The sequence below is a fragment of the Channa argus genome, chromosome 3 (genome assembly GCF_033026475.1).
Source record: "Channa argus isolate prfri chromosome 3, Channa argus male v1.0, whole genome shotgun sequence".
Classification (NCBI taxonomy): domain Eukaryota; kingdom Metazoa; phylum Chordata; class Actinopteri; order Anabantiformes; family Channidae; genus Channa; species Channa argus.
The window spans coordinates 29,139,389-29,159,161 of record NC_090199.1 but is presented as its reverse complement, the minus strand read 5'-3'; the positions used below and the strand labels follow the sequence as shown (position 1 = coordinate 29,159,161).

General features: G+C 37.3%; 1 protein-coding gene across 12 annotated transcripts in view; it reads left to right on the top strand.

The window, feature by feature from the left end:
- Positions 1-19,773, top strand: part of LOC137124082 (teneurin-3) — a 379,316-nt gene that overhangs the window by 181,090 nt on the left and 178,453 nt on the right. For all 12 annotated transcript variants that reach the window (XM_067498733.1, XM_067498732.1, XM_067498734.1 and 9 more), the window contains one exon: positions 982-1,269. In XM_067498733.1, the coding sequence (XP_067354834.1) occupies positions 982-1,269 (288 nt within the window). The remainder of the gene's footprint in view (positions 1-981; positions 1,270-19,773) is intronic.

Below are 19,773 nucleotides of genomic sequence, written 5' to 3'. Positions count from 1 at the left end.
TAATCAATGTACGTTTTTTGTAACAATTACTAAATTCATAAGAGACATGCATCCTAATTTTGGTACACTACCTTAAACATTTATGTCTTAACAACCTTTAGGCTGTAATGACTATATGGGATTTAAGGGATCTCTTCTGTAACCATCCACCTCGTACGTCTTACTGCTTTTGATTTGCTGCTTGTATTTACCATGGGTTTATTTCTTCAAAGAATTTATTAATTCGTTTTTTAAAACGTCTTTGACATCATTTACCTAACTATTGTACTGCAGAAGAGCTTTGCAAGAGTCTGTCACAGTCTTGTGACAAGTCTGACTCTCCAAACTGAGCCAAGGTTTTTCTTCTGGGAGACGGGGTGAATGTAAACTGCATGGATGAGGCTCTCTGCATAGAATATGGCTGCTGATAGTGTTTGAGTTCACCTTTCCTAAATCAGATTTTCTCTCCCACTTGCCAAGGTTCTTTGTTACACACCCACACTCTCACCTGATTTCTCTGTGATGAGATTGGGTTATAAATGTAGGACAATTATTAGATAATCAATTGACAGAAAATGAAGAGAACAATTTTGTTTACTGATTCACCAAAGTCATCTATCAGGGAAAAAGGTCATATTCTCTGGGTCAATCACAAATATAAAGATTCACATTATTTTATAACATTAGATATTTGTTATATTACATTTAATGATTATTTGTCACTAATGAGACAAAGTTGAAGAAATCAAATTTAAATCTGGTAATTTATGGTTTTGCAGTTTTTTTAGTGCTTTGTAAAATAAAGAAATTGTATAAAACCAGTTTTTAGTAAAAGAAAACTTTAAAGTAGATGCAGGAATGTGTCCCAGGCCAGACGTGAGCGACACTTTAGACATAAATGACTTTTATAAATTTTACAGTCACTGGTATTCAGTGACATATTGGAATTGTGAAATTATTTTAAGATCTTCTATCCTCTATCTATCTATGTTTCTATTTCAGGTCAGCATTTCAGTCTTCGACAGCTGGGGATCTGCGAGCCACCATCAAGACGGGGTCTTGCATTTTGCTCCGAGATGGGCCTCCCTCACCGTGGCTTCACAGTTGGTACAGCCCAGGATTTGGACAGTGACAGTCAGGCTGTGATGTCACCAGAGCATGCCATGCGGCTGTGGGGTCGTGGGGGTCTGGGTAAATCCTCCGGGAGAAGTTCTTGCCTTTCCAGCCGCTCCAACTCAGTGCTGACTCTTACCGACACAGAGCATGAAAACAAGTCTGACAGCGACAATGGTAGGAAATGATCTTCACTTTTTCACTCTGCTTTTTTTTCCTCTTTAAGCTCAAAACCTCACCTAACTGACAGGTTTGGTGTCTTAACTTTGTGGTATTTACTTTTTGTTTAGAGGAGTTTTATGCTGTGTGATTACATTTTTGTCAGTATACAGCAGGGCCTTATTCTTACTCTTCATAAGATATGTGTCCTCAACATCAAGCCAAGAAAATAAAAAAAACAACATCAATGGATGTTGTCATGTGGGTAGTTGTGGATGGGCTCGGTAAGTTTTTTCCCATGTGTTTCCTTTCATTATTGTTTTAATTAGATTTATTGTGCCCCAGGACAATATGTGAGATTAAGACTAACTAACTAACATTTCAAATCAATCCAAGGCTATGCGGTAGCGCAATTATGCATAGGCGTAAGTGTAGTTAACAATAAGTGTATCTAGCACTTCACTGTTTCAGTATGAAGACAAGACCTTTAAGAGAAAGAAAGAAAGAAACAGAATCAGCCATGTGATGTGACTTGGTATTTGATTTAAATTTTGCTCTCAAATTATAAATAATTCTTACAAAGGTTCAGTGATTCATTGATGTAATATTTTGGTCTTTGAAAATCTAACGGAATTGATTAAAAGTTGGTGAATCCAAATTTTTCCTCTGATTAAGCCAAGTCATAAAGACATATGCTATAATAAGAAAGAACAATAGCAGATTTTAAGATCAGCCCTGCAGGTTAATTTAAAGTATTTTATCGTTCTGCAAATAGAAAATATTGTTTTAAAGCATCACATAATAAAGTCATAGCAACAATATTTTCCTTACCAAAACATTACAAATAGCACGTAATGAAATGTAATGGTTTTCCTAAACAAGAAAAAAAGTTGAACATTGCATTAGGCTAAAATTCTATCTATCATTGATATATACTATCATTGGACACCTGCACTTATTTCCTTTCTGGTGGTGAGATTTAGTATTGGAGGATGGTATCTTCTTAAATTATCACAGAAGAACACAGCAAAACAGCAAATTACAAAATATTCCCAATAATTTTATTAAGTGAGCACAATTCAGCTGAGTTATGTACAAAAAATGAAGGCATATGCAAAAAGAATTATTATTATTAAGTATTTTTTGTACACCTGTGTGTGCATTTGTTTGTCTATATGTACTGTGTGTGCTTGAACTGGATGTGCAAAGTCTATTCATTACCCTCTTTAGTTTCTTGTAACAGGTGTGAATTTTCTTCCTAATAAAATACTTGTTTATTACACACACATTTGCAGAATTACACACTATCTTCACTAAGCACACACAGTGGATTTTCATTAAGAGATGTGATGTTGTAATTAACAGTGAGATAAAGTGCTGTGTCATTATTTCTTTTTATATTAATTTTGATAATGTTATTATTAAATGGCATTATGCTGTGGATGTTAGAGCTCTGGAGGATACACCTCCCATCTCCAAAAGTGAGTAGTCGTCAAGTTTGCAAAAGCTAATTGACTATTTAAAATGCAGCTGTGTGTGTGTGTGTGTGTGTGTGTGTGTGTGTGTGTGTGTGTGTGTGTGTGTGTGCAAAGGGGGTTGGTAAAGTGTGTGTAAGCACAGAGGTGATGAAGTCGTTGTAATGTTACCACATTGTCCTGTGGGTTTTGATAGTTGTAATGTACTTTTTGAGTCTCATGACATTGGTGGCTCGGTCATTATTGGGGCGCTGAGAAACTTGTGAAACTGCAATTTTTGGTTTTTGCTATTGTATCTACTGATTGGAAGTTTTTGTAAATAATTTTACAAAGGTTTTCTCTGGTAATGGCTAAGTCATGGAAGCTAAGACTACCATGAAAAAGCAAGTAGCATAGAATTTATCATAAAAAACTTCCCCTTAATAAACTTCCCCCTAAAAACTTCCCTTAGATAATAAATCTATCCCTTTTCCATAGCAGTTCACCTTCACTGCAGGTGTGTTTTTCACATTTATGTGTGTACATTAACTTAATCCCGTGATTCTGTCATCAATTTTGTCACAGCTTGAAGACAGAAGAATAATGGATAATAGGGAGGCAGAAAACAAGTTATGAAATAAAAGCAGAGCAGAGAAAGGGAGAAGCCTCTCAGCATTGTTTGTTTTCCTGAGAGGAAATATTAGACCAGAAATGTTTGGCTGGTTCCACAGTGGACACTCGCACAAACATGTACATCAACACTGTTGTTGTGTCTGGACCCATTGGTGCCCTGCTGCTGCCTTGCTAGTTACTTAGATATAGGTGAACTCAACTACAGGGACAAAATAATAAAGATATATTTACATTTTATGTTGTCAACACACTGATTCAAGCGATATTACCCTTTCTTTAAAAAGTCTTGGATGCACAGAAGGTGATGACTTACCTAGATAGCAATTTAAAAATGAACTCTAAAATATCAATCAAGGACAGCTATGCCAAATATGACCTACACTCAGATTATGTTGTGGAAATAGTAATAAGAAGTGCAGTATATGCAAAATATAAAAATGCAGGATTTTCCTAATTTAATGAAGAAATGAACAGGGAACTGATAGATCTCTATTTTTGTACCATACCATCTTCCTAATCACTGAAGTTGTGGTGCTTATAGCCCAAAGGATAAACATGGACAGTGTGACACCATCAAAAAAGCAAAGAGTGAATAGGGATGGAGACAAACAGAGTGGCGGAGAGAAAAGGGGTGTATCTTGTCTTTTTGCTAACCAGATTACTTTACTATGTGCCAACAAAACTATTAATCCATTTGGCATCTTTAAGCTGCTTAACACTATAACCTTAGCTGAACAAACACAAACACACACACACACCACAAAAAAGGGACTGTCAAACCTTATTCTTAGAACTATGACTTTATAAATGAAATGAACACTTCAGAGTGATTTTAAAAGCGTATTAAAATGTGTAAAGATCAAAAAATTGTACTCCTGACTACCTTCTTTTTTCCACAATGTGTGTGCACTGTAAATCAATTCATAAATTATTTGTAACCGCTTATCTTGTCTTGTATCTTGTATCTTGTTGAGGAAGGGTCCTAGATAGATAGATAACCATTCACGCTGCCAATCATTGTCAATTTTAGAGTTAACAATTAACCTTACATGCATGTCTTTGGACTGTGGGAGGAAACCAGAGTACCTGGAGGGAACCCATGTAAGTATTGGGAGAACATGCAAACTCCACATAGAAAGGCTGCAGCCAGCCAGGGATTCAAACCAGAGACCTGAGATGGCAGTGTTGACCACTCTGCACCATCCTGCAGTGTAAATGCAAATAGCAAGCCTTAATAGAAATAACTAAGCAATTTCCCTGGATTTTTACTAAAGTGTTGAATATATTATCTTGGTTATAGTATTTAGTAAACTCACTTCCTGCAAGTTTACACTACTTAAACAGTTTCAGTAATTATTACTCGAAAGTGTTGAGTTTAATTCCATTACTTACCCAGTATTAGTATATATTATTGAGGATATAACTTTAAATCTTCCATCTCTTTCACTTGAAATAACTTAAATACATTCAGTTTTTACTCCGACCACAACCACTGCAGCACATTTACTCAACTTGTCTGGACCATAGATACCGTAACTGCCACATTCCTAAAAATATATTATACTTATTTGGAAGCATATTTAATTTCTGATTACTTTGATTATTTTTATTGTCTTAACAGTTCTTTTTATATTAGTTGAATAAACAAATTGCTGCAGCTTATTAAGTTTAAAGTATCTAAACCAGCAGATTTGCCAGCATGTATGGTTTTAGATGGTAAACACTTCAGAGCCTCATTTTGTAGTTTAAAGAAACCTCCTTTTGTATTGAACACTAAATTGTTAACTTTAACACTAATAATGAAAATGCTAACCATGATAAAGGGTAATGTTGAATTCAGTGCCCAATTAAAAACATTGAATTATCTGTCAGGTAGAAGAACAGAAGAAAGACTAAAAATAAATAGTAGATCATTATTCTAATGGTCTTGTTGAGAATGTTTTTCTCTTTTAACAAAGAAACTGTTAATATGTAAGGCACATAAAAAATTATATCTAACCGTTTCTGCTGACATTGCAAAAAGAACAGAAAAATATTACTTCCTACTAAAGTAGATATTGATGGTGGGATGTTTATTTATAATCACAGAAAACTGTATGGAGCTGTATTAACAATATGGCTTATTCTTCTAATTTATTTATTTTTTTATTAATGATAATATAGTCATAGTCATAAACTAGTCATAAACTCTGTTTTAAAACCAGAGTAAAGCCTGATTTGTTTGTATTATTTAGCACATTATTGCAATTGCTTTCTATCCCTGTAGCCATCCTGAGATCTAAAAGGTCAGTGTTTGGGTACAACAGGTTTTGATCTGATCCCCTGAACTTGGCCTGTTTCAAAGCACGTTAACCATGCAGTATAAATTGCTGTGGTGACCTAATCCAATTAAAGGGATTGTACAGATAAACGCAACGATAATTGGATAACCCAATATTCAGATATGGGCCCACGGCTTAACCTTTCCATTCCATTTTTTCTGCATTGACTATGGGGCAGTATTGTGTTGGAGCTATTAGCAATGCCGCCTCAATGCTAGTAGGTTCCCGGTTCAAACCTACTTGACAGCTGTGGCCTTTCTTTGTGGAGTTTGCATGTTGTCCTGGTGATTGCGCGGGTTTCCTCCAGTTACCTCCCACATTCCAAAGACATGCATGTTAGGCTAACTGGTAACTCTTATGTCAATGTGGGTATGAATGGCTGTCTGTCTATGTATGTCTCTCTTTGTTGGCCCTAAGATGGACTGGAGACCTGTCCAGGCTCTCATCAAATGACAGGTCCAACTCCCCTTGACCCTCAAAAGGATAAGCTGTTGAAGATAATATATGGACTATTCTTTGGTAGAACAACTTATATGCTTAGGGTCGTTATTGCGCTGCGTGATCCAATTCCTGTAGAGCAAGTGGTTCTAGTCCAGAGGCAGCAAAGTTTACAAGTCCCTAAAGGACACTTTAAAGGACACTTTACCAGTGCTGTTTCTGTATGAACGCTTAATCTTGACTGAAAGTCTTCAAATAAATTATTCCTGTACCGGTGGTCACATAATTGCTTTGCAACTTTTTTTTCAAGGTATTTAATATTAAAGAGGAAATTGGATATCAGTCTGTAATTGGCTAAAACACCTGGGTCAAGACAGGGTTTTTTAAGCAGCGGTTTGATTACAGATACCTCATAGGCCTTTGGTACATGTTTCTAAAGATAGATTGATGATATCTAATACGAATGTGTCTATTAAGGCTAAAGTATCCTGGAGCGCTCCAATTGGAATAGGGTCTAGCAGACAGGTTGTTAGTTTTGATGAGGTAATGGTTAAAATTTGGTCAGTGAGATACAGGGGTAAAAAGCAGTCTAAGAGTGGTTAGGGCCTTATTGATGATTCTAGCTCTGCTGTCCATGAAGATCTATTTGTAATATTTAGTTGGAGGATCTAGTGAATTCTCTCTCTAATAAATACAATTTTTTTTTATCTTGTTGAATTATTAACAAGATACACATGGTGAAGCAAATTATGAAAGAATAATTGCCTCAAATTTGTTAACTTAAGCATTTTCACTTAAGCACCTACTGTAGTGGATTTTTTTTCTAACTGCTGTATAGTCCATTATTGTCCATTTTAATGTTATTAGAGGGTCAGATAAATGGTCAGACAAAAGAGAATTATGAGGAAATATTGTTAAATTGTCAGATTCAATGTCGTATAAGGACAAGGTCTAGGGTTTAACTAAAACAGTAAGTGGGTTTATTTATTTTTATTTAATTTATTGAATTGAATCAGTAAAAAAGTAAACCCAGTGTTGAGGCAGTTAGCATCTAGCTGAATGTTAAAATCACTATAATCGCTATAATGGCTTTATCAGTACTGAGCACTAAATCGGATAGAAAACCTGAAAATTCAGTCAAAAACTCGATGACGGTTGACAATAATAAATACAAGTGGTTTTTGAGTTATCCAGTGACGGTGTGAAAGGCTAAGAGTAAGGCTCTCAAATGAGTTAGAACGATGTTCAGGTCTAGGGTTTATTGGTAAGCTAGAATGGAAGATAAACACTACACGGCCTGTGCTTCTAGGAACATGATAATTAATAAAACTTGGGGGGGTTGACTCATTTAGACTGACATATTCTTCCTGCTGCAACCAATTTTCAGTAAGACAAATTAAACCGAATTGATGGCTTGATCGCTCATTAAGTCATTTCCTAACAGAGATTTAAATGAGAGAGATCTGAGATTTAATAATCCACATTTAATTGTTTTGGGGTTTTGTTCTGTAAGAGGAGTAGTCTTAACTTTTATTATGGTATAATGATTACTCCCCTTGTGTTCATTTTTGGTTTATTTAATTTAGTTTGTTGGGGGACAGACAGTCTCTAAAGGTATTTGGGGTTTGTAGGGGGATGACAGCTGTAAGGACACTGCAGAGAGGCCTGTAGGACTGGATCCCTACATCCCAGGCTCAACTCTGGATTGTCAGACATTTGGTTGTCTAATAAAACCAGCCATATTTCTGGATAGGAGAGGTGTCATCTAAAGTAGGATGGATGCCATCTCTCCTAATTAGCTTTATTTATGATGCCCACATCGTTTACTTGACATCATGCGGCTGTATATGTTGTCATTAGTCAAATTTGGAAGGGGTAAACCAGAGTAAACTACGGAGTCCAACATTGTTTTGGCAAAGTTAGACACTGATTCAACATTCATTTTAGCGACCTCTAATTTGTATAATCGTGCATCATTAACATCCTGAGTGAATAATAATCTTATTGTATTTACATCCCTATAATCAGATATCTCTCTTATTCCAACTGGAAAATGCCTCCAGATAACATTACATGGAGGAAGCTTTAGTTCTAATTATGTCACCTCTTTATTCACACTATGAAATTTGTAATCAGGCCCAACCTGCTTTTCCAGAGCTCCTCCAGATGACATCATCTAAACTCCTAATGAAAAGAAACTCCACCGGGCAATGTAATCCTGAGGAGGTTTTCAGCAAGAAGCAGAGAAATATTTTCATATATCAAAATATTTTTCTGCTTCAGAGGGAATTTTAATTAGCATTAATGCGCATTTACACCCTAAACTAAAGCCATAGAAAGCAAGTTGAAATCGCCCTTTAAGGTATGTGGACACCACCTTTGTCTCCACCAACATTAAAGATAAACATCATAAATGATCTTGTGGCTGGGGGGGAGCAAATGCATGCAATTAGGTTCTTAAAGTGCATGCAAAGTCTTAACAGAAGGTAGAAAACATAATGGGCATGCATAATTATGCCCATAATGATGGGATGTTTAAAAATTACATAAAGGTGCCATTCCCACATACGTTTGGCCATGTAGTGTATTACAAGCAGCTGTAGAGCACATGCACTTTAGGAGACAAGATGCTAACAAAATAAATTGTAATTTACAAAGCCACCTGTCTGCTACACAACCTGTATGCTGCCAGAGGGTGGGACATTGCAACAAACCACAAGGCTTACAGTTGGAGACAGACAGGGACATAAAACCCTGACAATAACCATGATGGATGGGTCTGTTCATGCCCTGATTGCTCACACTTCAATAAAATACAGTTTGATTCACATCAGTTCAGTGGCTGCTATATTGGAACAGTGCAGGATTATCATCCATTGCAGAAGCAGAATGTGACAAAATGTATTATATTCATAAAGAACAATACCAATAGAGAAGATATTATTTAGACTCTACTGTACAGTCAGTCTGTAATTGCATATTCCTAAAAACACGTTTTCTCTGAGAAAAAATTTAAAAGATTGCATGTTGGATTATTTTTGAATAAGTTCAAATATTCTTCAGTGTGTACTGATGAGAAGCTGGGTCCAATCTTGTTTGAACTTTCAACATATCAGTCTTTGTCTCCGTTTTTATATAAATTGTAAATGGTTTGTACTTATATAGCGCTTTTCTACCTATTGTCACTCAAAGTGCTTTATTCACCTATATGCACTCACAGTCACACACACACACACACACACACACACACACACCGATGGGGGAGCTGCTATGCAGCTGGCCAACATTCATCGGGAGCAACTAAGCTGGTGTTCAGTGTCTTGCTCAAGGACACTTTGACATGTGACCGGAGGAGCCGGGATCGAACCAACAACTACGAGATTGGTAAACATAGCCCCCATATAACTATTGTCCTTTCAGCATCATGTTCTGAAAATGGAGTAGTTGCCTCTGGACTGTAGGAGGCAGGATATTAAGGCGATTCTCTCTCTCTTTTTTTAAGGATCGTTATTATTATTATCACTGGATACAAGTTGGCAGCATCTTTAGAAAACGTTCCAGCTTTTAATAGAAGTGAACTATGGCCACAGCCAATGTTTTCTGTGATGCTTTATAAGGTGTTTATTGTATTCGAAATTGCCATTCAGGCTCCGCGAGGTGAATGTGGCCGTGTGTCTGAGCCAGAATCATAGCCAGTCATGCTACAGTAATACTTAAACTGTAGACTAAAATTGCTTTGTACTGTTGAAAGCCAGAAAAAGGGAGATGGATATGCACATGCATATCTGTAGTTCAGTAAGTGTTAAAAAAAACTTCTTCTTCTTCTTCTCGTCCTTTCGGCTTATCTCGTGAGTTCAGGGTCTCCACAGCGGATCATTGTCCGCATGTTGATTTGGCACAGTTTGGCAGGCACCCCTCCCCAATTTCTACCAGGCTTGGACCGGCACTGCACAGCTGGGGAGGGAAGGGGCTATTAGGGGTTCAGTGTCTTGCCCAAATAATTTTCACCTAAATCGTTTTGAAATAGTGTCATATTTTTCCGATATTATTAGTAGTAGTAGTAGCAGGAGGATTAGTATTATTATTATTATAACAAAGACATTAGTACAAGTACAACAGTTAACCATAATTTTTGACTTCATGTTTTATTATGTTTTTCTGCTGTGGAATTAAAGTACACAGCCCTGTTGGAAGGTTACCCCTGTTCTCTTGTAGGCATATTTTGTATGTGCACATGCTTGAATGTTTGCATTTATATAATTTGTATGTAGAGTCCTTGCAAACTCTGTGTGGTGTTTAGAATAATATATTCCTTAAAATATTTATACTGTAGGTTTATTGAACTATACATCAGGTAGTCCTTACACAGTTATTATTATTACAGTTATTTACTCATAATTTTGCAAAAGCGTTTCATATTATGGATATGGTTACAGCACACAAACATTACATTTAAAAAGTCAAAGATGCACATACACACATCAAGACAGGACGACACAACAAATTTAAGTGCTGGAGAAGACAGATAACTACAATAACTGAGACTCGTGTATAAGTATAGAGAGATTATACTTGCATATTTTTTCCTGTTTTGAAGACATCACCCCATCATATGCGCTGCAGAACCGATACATAGATTACTGCTGGTTATGCCTTTGCTCAGCCGGTGCTGTAGGTTTAATACAAAACAGCCTTCAGTAATAAATAATGTATCATCTCTCAGTGGAGAGTAGCAGTGACTATATTTTTTGACAAAAAGACTGCAGTACGTCAACCTTATCGTTTATACTCTTTCAAGAACTTGTGTGTGTTTGTGTGTGTGTGTGTGTGTGTGCATACAGTATGTGTGCACTGTCTTGTAAAAGAGGCCACGTGTATCCAGAAAAATACATTTTACTCTAGCAACTGAAGCGTACACAGGATGCGTGTACACATAGGCATGCATACACACACACACACAAACAAACACACACTCACGCACACACACACACACACACTCAGCCTTGGTGCCAGTCATATTCAATAACAATCTAGTGCTGACCAGAGAAATCAATGAATAACAGACTAACTGACTAGAGGGTTTAACTTTGGCGCCACTAACATGGAGAAGACACTTCATTCCATCAAGTGGCTAACATTAAATCATTAACCATACAGTATCACTCTCACATTCCCTCCTCCCATCATTTTCTCTTTTTTCATACTCCCTCCTTCTAACAGCCCCTCTCCTTTCGTTGTTTTTTTTTTCTTGTTTTTGAACTTCACTGTTACGAGTATACGACATCTAATATGGCATCAGTTTTAAGTTTTAATAATTGCATTGTAACATTTATTGTTGTACCCATTTGTCTGATACAATACAATAAAAGCAGGCAGCATGATCTGTGCTGTTCTGTCATGGTTTAATTATTACCTCCTTGGACATCTATACTAACTGGTTTATAACTTGTTCGAGTGTCAGGTTATTACAATACCAATAGTTGTTAGTCTCACAATGGACAAGGACACAAGCAACAAGTCCTACACTCTCCTTCCCTTCCTCACCTCCTCCCTCCATCCTCCCTTCACTTGTGTTTCTCAGAACCCATTTAGGCAGAATCCATTACCAGAAGTGCAGAGGGAGAAGCGGGGTAGATAGATAGAGAGGAATGGAGAGAGGGAATGTTCAGCCTAATAAATTCTGTAGCAGTGTTTCTCGGTTTTACTGAGTCTTGGGATCCGATAGATGATGGCCTTTTTACTTGTGGTGACAGATGAAGCTTTCACTGCAGCTCTGCAGAAACCTCATACAGTGTAGCTGTTTCTCTTTTTGTTTTGCCCAAACTACTTTGCTTTATCTGCTGGATGCAATATTTTCGAATTCCTAATGTTTGGAATTTTAATATTTTGGCAAGAACATGCCAGGATTTTCATTCAAAATCCTAAGAATGCATCCAACTCTTACTAGGAAACTCACTTATATTATATAAGGAGAGCGAGGCTTTCAGCTCACCACCATAAATAAATAAATAATTAAAATCGATCCCATAGGTTGTTGGGGCAAGCAGTTTATTATGACAAAAAAATTGTACTGTTAATGACATCTAGTGATTGTATGAGACAGCGTAAGTTTAAAGATTTATGCTTCCAATGGCTTCCAATGAGTAATGATAACACATACAAACTTGGCATCAAAGTCAGGGAGTGATTAATTGCACAGTGCACACTTTAACTCTGCAAACCACTGTTTCGTTTATAGTATCCAGCAGCCGCCACTGCTTCATTGACCGTTACATTACCTTAACCACGTGTTATTGTAACCATGACAACAAATAACTTCTAACCCTGTGAGACTATTATTTTTTACCGAAAGCACCCGAAACCTAACTAATTTAGACCTAACGCTACCTGTATGTAGTTATTAATGTTGAAGGACAGTGGTGGAACTTCACACTACGAATGAGCAGAGATTCAAGTGATTCCCAAGAACAAACAGTTTAAAATATTACAGGAAAAATTATCTACATGAAAAGTACTGTAGCTACTTACTTGAAAACTGTGGTTTGGGTGATTAAACCCCGCACACAGATTCCAAACATGCATCAAATATTTTCCACTTATTCAGAGTGAGATTAGGTGGCAACAGGTTTACCATGGTTTTCCAAACATCTCTTCCCCAGCAGCAATTTCCCATTTCTCCAGTGGGATTCGGCGGCATTCCCAGGCCAGAAGACATATTGATGGAAGTCCAGATGTCATACTTTATATCTAAGGCTGAGCCTGGCCAAAGCACATGACGTTGCACCAATTTGCTTGTCAATCTCACCATCTCAACATTTTATCCTCACTCGTAAACAGGCCCTGAGATACTTAAATGTGTACACATGGGCCAGTGACTCATTCCCAACCCTATGGGAGGAGTCAACCCTCTCCCAGCAGAGAGCCATGGCCTTAGGTTTGGAGGTGCTCAATCTCATCTTGGCCACTCAACACTCGGCTGCAAACTGAGGATCACACTAAGAACATGAATTGTCACCTATATTTTGTATCATATCACCCAAATATGTTTTTGTACTGCGTCACCAAACCATGTTTCCTTCATATATTTTTTACTAAATCACCTAAAATCTTTGTCTTCCACAACATAGCTTAGTGTTTTTTTAATTTACCATATGGACCCAAGAGGGTTCCATAGGTTGATCAATTATCCTGTTGTATTTTAAAGTTTTGGGGATAATGTCCTTGTTGTCAGACTAGCTCAAAGGTCAGATCCGTCAGCCTGGTAAATCCACATACACATATTGTCACCCAAAACTTTTTTCCTAGAATGTCGCACAAATAAGCCGTTTCTATGACCTGCCTGCTGTAGAATCGATAACATTAGATAAGATAATTAAATCAAAGATCAAAGAAGTTTCAAGTTTGGTGAAGGGTAAAAGCTGTGATGCTTTGTTCCCATGAATATACATTACAGCTTTCTGATTTCAGACAAGTACAAAGATATTTTATCATGACATAAAGTGTTGCATGTGAGTGTGTGGGGCAGGGAAGGAAGTACTCAAGGTGAGAACTCAGATCCGATTTCAAGCAGATCGGTTTCAGATTGGGTTTCATATCTGTCGCACTGTAATGAGAGAACTGATGTCACATCAGAACTACACATAGGCATACACACAAATAAGCAGGTACATTTCCTTTTTCACTCTCTTCTACCCTTCCCCCCCTTTTTTATAGACAACACACTACCTGTTTTTGTTATCTATTGTTATTTCATCTCTTTCTCTCCCTCACCGCTCTCTCTCACTCACACACACACACACACACACACACACACACACACACACACACACACACACACACACCACACACACATTAGTATGTGCTGCTGTGTAATAGATGGATCAATAACTGTGCTGTTCTTACAGGATCATTTGGCCTCTGAAGCAAATGCTCTGACAACCACTACATCATTAGGACATTACCACTCGTCTAAGCTCTTCCTTTCCTCTCTCACTTTCTCTGCTCTTCTCTGTCTTAAACTTTTTTCTTTTCTTCTTTCTCTCTATTTGTCTTTTTCACTTCTTGTTTCACTATATTAATTTTTCTCCTTGAACCTATGCACACATTTGCTTTGGTGTTTTTTATAATCTGCTGGTGCATTCACAGTAATGATATCCTAATGTGTAATATTATTATCATTATTATTATTATTATTATTCAAAATGTTCATGTCCTTACAAAGGACATGTATACGGCTTTTTAATATCTTTTATACATTTTTACATTTTTATGCTTTTGTACTTTTAAAGAATTATTGCTTTGACTACATCATCAATTACATCACATAATTGCCTGTAAGGTTTTTGCCATTGAAGTTTTTAAGGCTAACTGGCTTTGAAGTTTGCCCAGTATATAAGGAAGCAACATTTCAATTCAGCTATTTCCGCAAAAGCAAAACGTTCAGCTATTTCAGCAAAAACAGCTTTGCTTGGAAAATCCTTTCAGCGCCGAAACATTCACAGTGCATTCTCTTTTTGGAAATGCTATTTTCTAGTTTTACAAATTACTTAAACCAAAGTGAGGATGTGGAGCTGTTGATAGATACAGGACAGTGCCTGCACTTTTCACATTAAAGAAATAGCCATGTGGCTCACTGTGTTTTAAACAACAATGGGCTCTGTGGCATCAGAGATTATTAGGTTCCTGTCAGAGAGTTGAAAAATAAAGTGTCACATAGATTGGTTGTATACGAGGATCAGGTGTCTGTTTATCATAGAGACCTGTTGCAAAAAATGTAACTATACCATACATGTTGTTTTTATTGACACTTAATCTAACAGGAAAGGGTCCATAACGAATCTAGCACCCAATGGGAAAGCAAGGAAGCGTTTAAAACTAGCAAATATATCTTATTTAATTAGAAAAACAGGGCTTGGATTGAATGTGTTAATTGCATAAAGAATTAATGATTTTCACAGTGCATGGAGAAGTAAACAGTGTTCTGATAATCCCTCACCCCACCCTCCCCTCATTTTACTCTTTCTCATCCACATTTACACGCGCTCGTTAAGTGTTGCGAAAGCTAGTGATAGTGTGGCTGACCTCGGCATATGGGCGATTTTACTGAATAACTTCACACACCCATGCACACGCAGTCTTGTTTTCTCCTTATTTTCATCTCTTAGTCACATACAAACTCACACTCTCCCACATTGCCTTGTCTGTCTTTGGCAATTATTTCTAGTGTAATATGGCTTCAACTAAATCTGATTATGACACCAGCATAGCTGTGTGTGTGTGTGTGTGTGTGTGTGTGTACAGACTCGTTGAGTCAGTAGGACTGTCTGTCTGCCGGTCTAACCAGGTTCAAACAACTATACTCAGTATCGTTCCCTATATACACACACAGATCTGACTGGGCTACTCCAAAAGGTGAATTATGTTATTAATGTTATTAATGATATTTGTATACATTTTTTTCCCTCTACCATGGCAAGTGGTCCTGGTCACAATGCTCCCTTTAACGTTGAAATTAGGCTTAATTTTGGTATCTATGTTATAAGTGGTTATGTTTGTTCTTCCCAAACTATTCTACTGGTAGTTCTGTGGTGTAGCCAAAGTACCAAATTGCCTCTGTTTATAGACATTATGTCTAAGGGAGGACTGATGAATATCATGAATATCTGAACTCTTTTGAATATAAGTCTTCTGAGATTGCTTTTTGCGAGGTGTGGCTCACATCAGCGGATGCTGCTTATGAGTAGCACACTAACTGTTTTATAAGTCATGATAGTTCTAAACCACACCTTCATTGAGTGTGTTTGTGTGTGTGTCCTGATTAGGACACATTTTTCATAATTTTACCTTCACTACTCTCTTTGGGCTCTAGAATCTGTCTGTCCTCACCTTTACATCCATTATTTTTGCTGTGTTTTTCCCACATCTTTTCAAATTATTAAGTTCAAAAGTAAAATTCTGGTTGCCAACAGTATTTGTTTTGGAATTTTTCCACCACCGCGAAACTTGGGGTGAAAGTCTCCAGGAGTTACAGACATTACCAATCAGTCAATTGTGTGTGTGTTACCACGGTTTACACTTTTCATCGGTTGAGTGCCACTTCCAGACTGTCAGAAGCTAGAAATCTGTGATAATAGGTAGAAACAGTCTTTATGTGTGAACTGTTTAGTCTTTGACAGTCTTCAGGTGTGTCCTCAGCTTCAGTCTCTATGTTATGTTTAATTTACAAGTAATGTCAGAAATATTTTCTTATTCCCCACCTTTACTTCTGTTCCATCAATAAGGCTTTTTATCATGCAGTGTTGTGGTGCCGTAGCTACACCATCCAAGCCGAGCCATGAGGACATGCAATTTCTCTATGATTTTAGAGCAGGGAATATTCATGCTCAGCCAAACTACAGTGGACTTGCTCCCTGGCTTCTGTATTTGTGTTCTGTGTTTGCTGGAGACTAGAAAGATGTTTCAGCACAGGTTATTGAATGGTTGTTAATTGAAAAAACATTTGTCATCTATAGGCAGAGGAGAGACTTGTCCATTTAAACAGTAAACACTAACAAAAAAGTAAAGTTTTTTCTCAAATGGTTTGAATCGCAAATGTCATTTACATATTCATTGACCAGACTTTTTTCCTACTGGAGAGCATTCAGGTTGTTTTTAATTAATTTATTTTTTCAAACAGCAACATACAGAAACCTCAAGCATTACGGAAAATTTTACATAGTTCTAGTTCAAGTTTCTTGGTTGACCTGCAAAAGCAATGTATTTTCCCTACACTGGAGACACTTTGGTATAACATCTAAAAATGGATACATAGATATGTGACTGAACACCTACACAAAATGATGCTTTTGCTGTGTTGATTTCAACCATCCCTTGTGCACGTCATCAGAAATTCAAGACGTGTATCCAAGATGCAATTCCACATATGGCTAGTGGGCCAAGATCAAGTGATTTCAGCAGCAGTTTTAAATAACAATATTGACAGTGGAAAGTTTTGTGAAAAAAACATTTAAGCACATCGAAATACCTGAATTTATGTTGTTGCTTCTGCTTTCTCTGTTATGATCTCAACAGCTTCTCTTTAGGTTTTGGAAAAGCAAAAGTTCATGAGGATGAAATGCCATCAGCTAGGAATGATTAGACCCTGAGTACCGAACAACAATCCTGATCATGCTGCTGTTGTATAGGTATACACTTTGGTGACAACCAAACCATTACGGTGGCCCTTAGTGGTTTGGTTCCTGTTTCCTTTGACTACAAGTTGAAGTATCCCTGGACACTGAAATTCCCATAGTTGTGTCATTATTGATGTGCAGCTGTCCAGAAAGCCAGATTGAATTTGGCAAAAAAAATGTTCAGAGATTTTACAGATTGTACAGATACAGATGGTCCTAAGATAGACCAAACAAACTTTGCATGCCTCTTATTTTAATTTCTTATTTTAATTCTTTTACACTGCTTCTTATTCACCTATTTGCACTCAGAATCACACACCGATGGGGGAGCTGCTATGCAGCTGACCAACACTCACCATAAGCATCTAATTTGGGGTTCAGTGTCTTGCTCAAGGACACTTGACACTTGTGACCAGAGGAGCCGGCGATTGAACTTCGGGATCGGTGGACGACTGGTTTACCTTCGTCCGCCACGGTCGCCTGAAAAACTGACACATAGATACTGACATAGATATCAACAAATCTTATCATCCCCATGGTCTTCCACTGTTACTAGTGTGCAGTAAAAATATGTGTCCCTCTATAAGGCTCACACTGGGGTGTTGGGTGGGAACCAATAAACAGGCAGTAACCAAATGATGAAGTCAATAACCAAGTGCTTAAACTGCACTTAAGGCATTCGTCTGATGTGTGAAATCATCTAACACAATTATAGAAAGATAAATAAGTACAATCAAGTAATTAAAACTGAAACTCATCATCAAAAACCAAACCAAAAGCTAAGCAATGTAGTCATGATTTATTAACATTCTCCTATTGCTACAACGTGTTGTTAAGTTATGTAAGAAAATCTGTAAATTAAAGCCTCGAAGAATTAATTTGATCATAATGACTACAAAGCCTGAATCTTCTTATTCATTTTTTAAAATGTAATATTGCATTTAACACCATTTGTCAGAGCTGCCTGAAGAGATAAGGTCCCTTCACATTTACAAACCTGCCTGCATACTAAAATCGAAGCATGTGTCCATTTCTTAAATGGAGAGAAAGGACAGGTTAGTGTTTTGAGCAACAGGAGGTGAGGAGGTGGTTTTTGAATGGCACCTCTACTGTAAGCCAAACACACTCACACAATACATAGGTGCATGCATGTGCAGCCCTCTATGCTTCCATCTCCATCAGCGTGATGAGCGGATGGAGGCTTTTAACTAATCACATCATCTGAAAGGAGAGGACAAATGAAAGAGTGAGAGAAGGCTGGGAAGGAGAGAAAAAACCAAAAGCGTGTGTGAAAGGAAGGTAAAACATTTCTTATGAATGAGTCATCCACTTTCTATTACTTTAACTCTTTCTTTCCCTCTGTCTCCGTCCCACATCTTCACTACACTCTCTCAGGTCTTATGTCCCTCATATTGCATACTCAAGGTATTTGTAATCTGCTTATACATGTTTAGGCTTCTTCTACATTGTAACCTAATATGAGTCATGCCCCTGCATATGTGTGTGTGTGTTTGTGTGTAAAACATATAAGGTAACAGTTTTACTGCATTTACCACCTGCCATTTTGCATCACTCCCTTTCTTTTTTGTCTCTCTTTCTCTCACACAAACACACACAATAGATGAACAATCCAAGGTGAAAAGTTCACAGCATTGTTGTTATAAAGATGGAGTAAAAGACTTCAAGAGAAAAGAAGAAGTAAATCATGCAGAATACCAAAACAATTCAAAAACAAAACTAGCTTCTATACTTTAACAATAGTGTGAGTGGGGTGAATGGAAACAAAGCTTTTAGTGTTATCATCTTCAATGAAGAAAGACAAGTTTTTCCTGGGAATTAATATCAGCTTTTTCCACAATCCATCGACTGGAACCTATAAAACATCAAGTACAATTTTAGCACTATTCAGGATTTAGATGTAGTTTACTGTACCAACACTGGAGCAAGGGGTGTACTGTCTCCTATCCTGTGTGTGTGTGTGTGTGTGTGTGTGTGTTCGTTAAAGAGTGGGGGGAACTCCTCACCATGAACCAGCAAATATCATTACCAGCTGGATTGAATCATGCCATGTTCTCATAGTCATTCATATGCACACACACCCACACACACACGCAAGCTGGCCCTGGAGTATAAGGTCTCTAATTGAAACCTTCTATTTGTTTATAACCCTACGCTCTCTCATAACACACAACGCACACACTCGCTACAGTTACTGGTAACAGCTTTCCAGGCTGTGTGTGTGCAGCAGACACAGAAAATGAAAGCCAGAGGAAGCGGTTTTCTTGCTGTGTAATGCATTTCTAATTCTCTCTTTAAAAAACCTGGAGTTTTCAGTCTGCTTTTTTCATCATGTGATTACAATACAGGCCAATTCTGATCGAATGTAACGCTTGATAAGAATAAATCATGATATAGTTAAAAATGATTAACTTTGAGTTTTGGACTGGAGGAGAAAAGAAGGGAAATGTACTAGTATAATACTGTGCAAAGGTTTCAGACCATTTA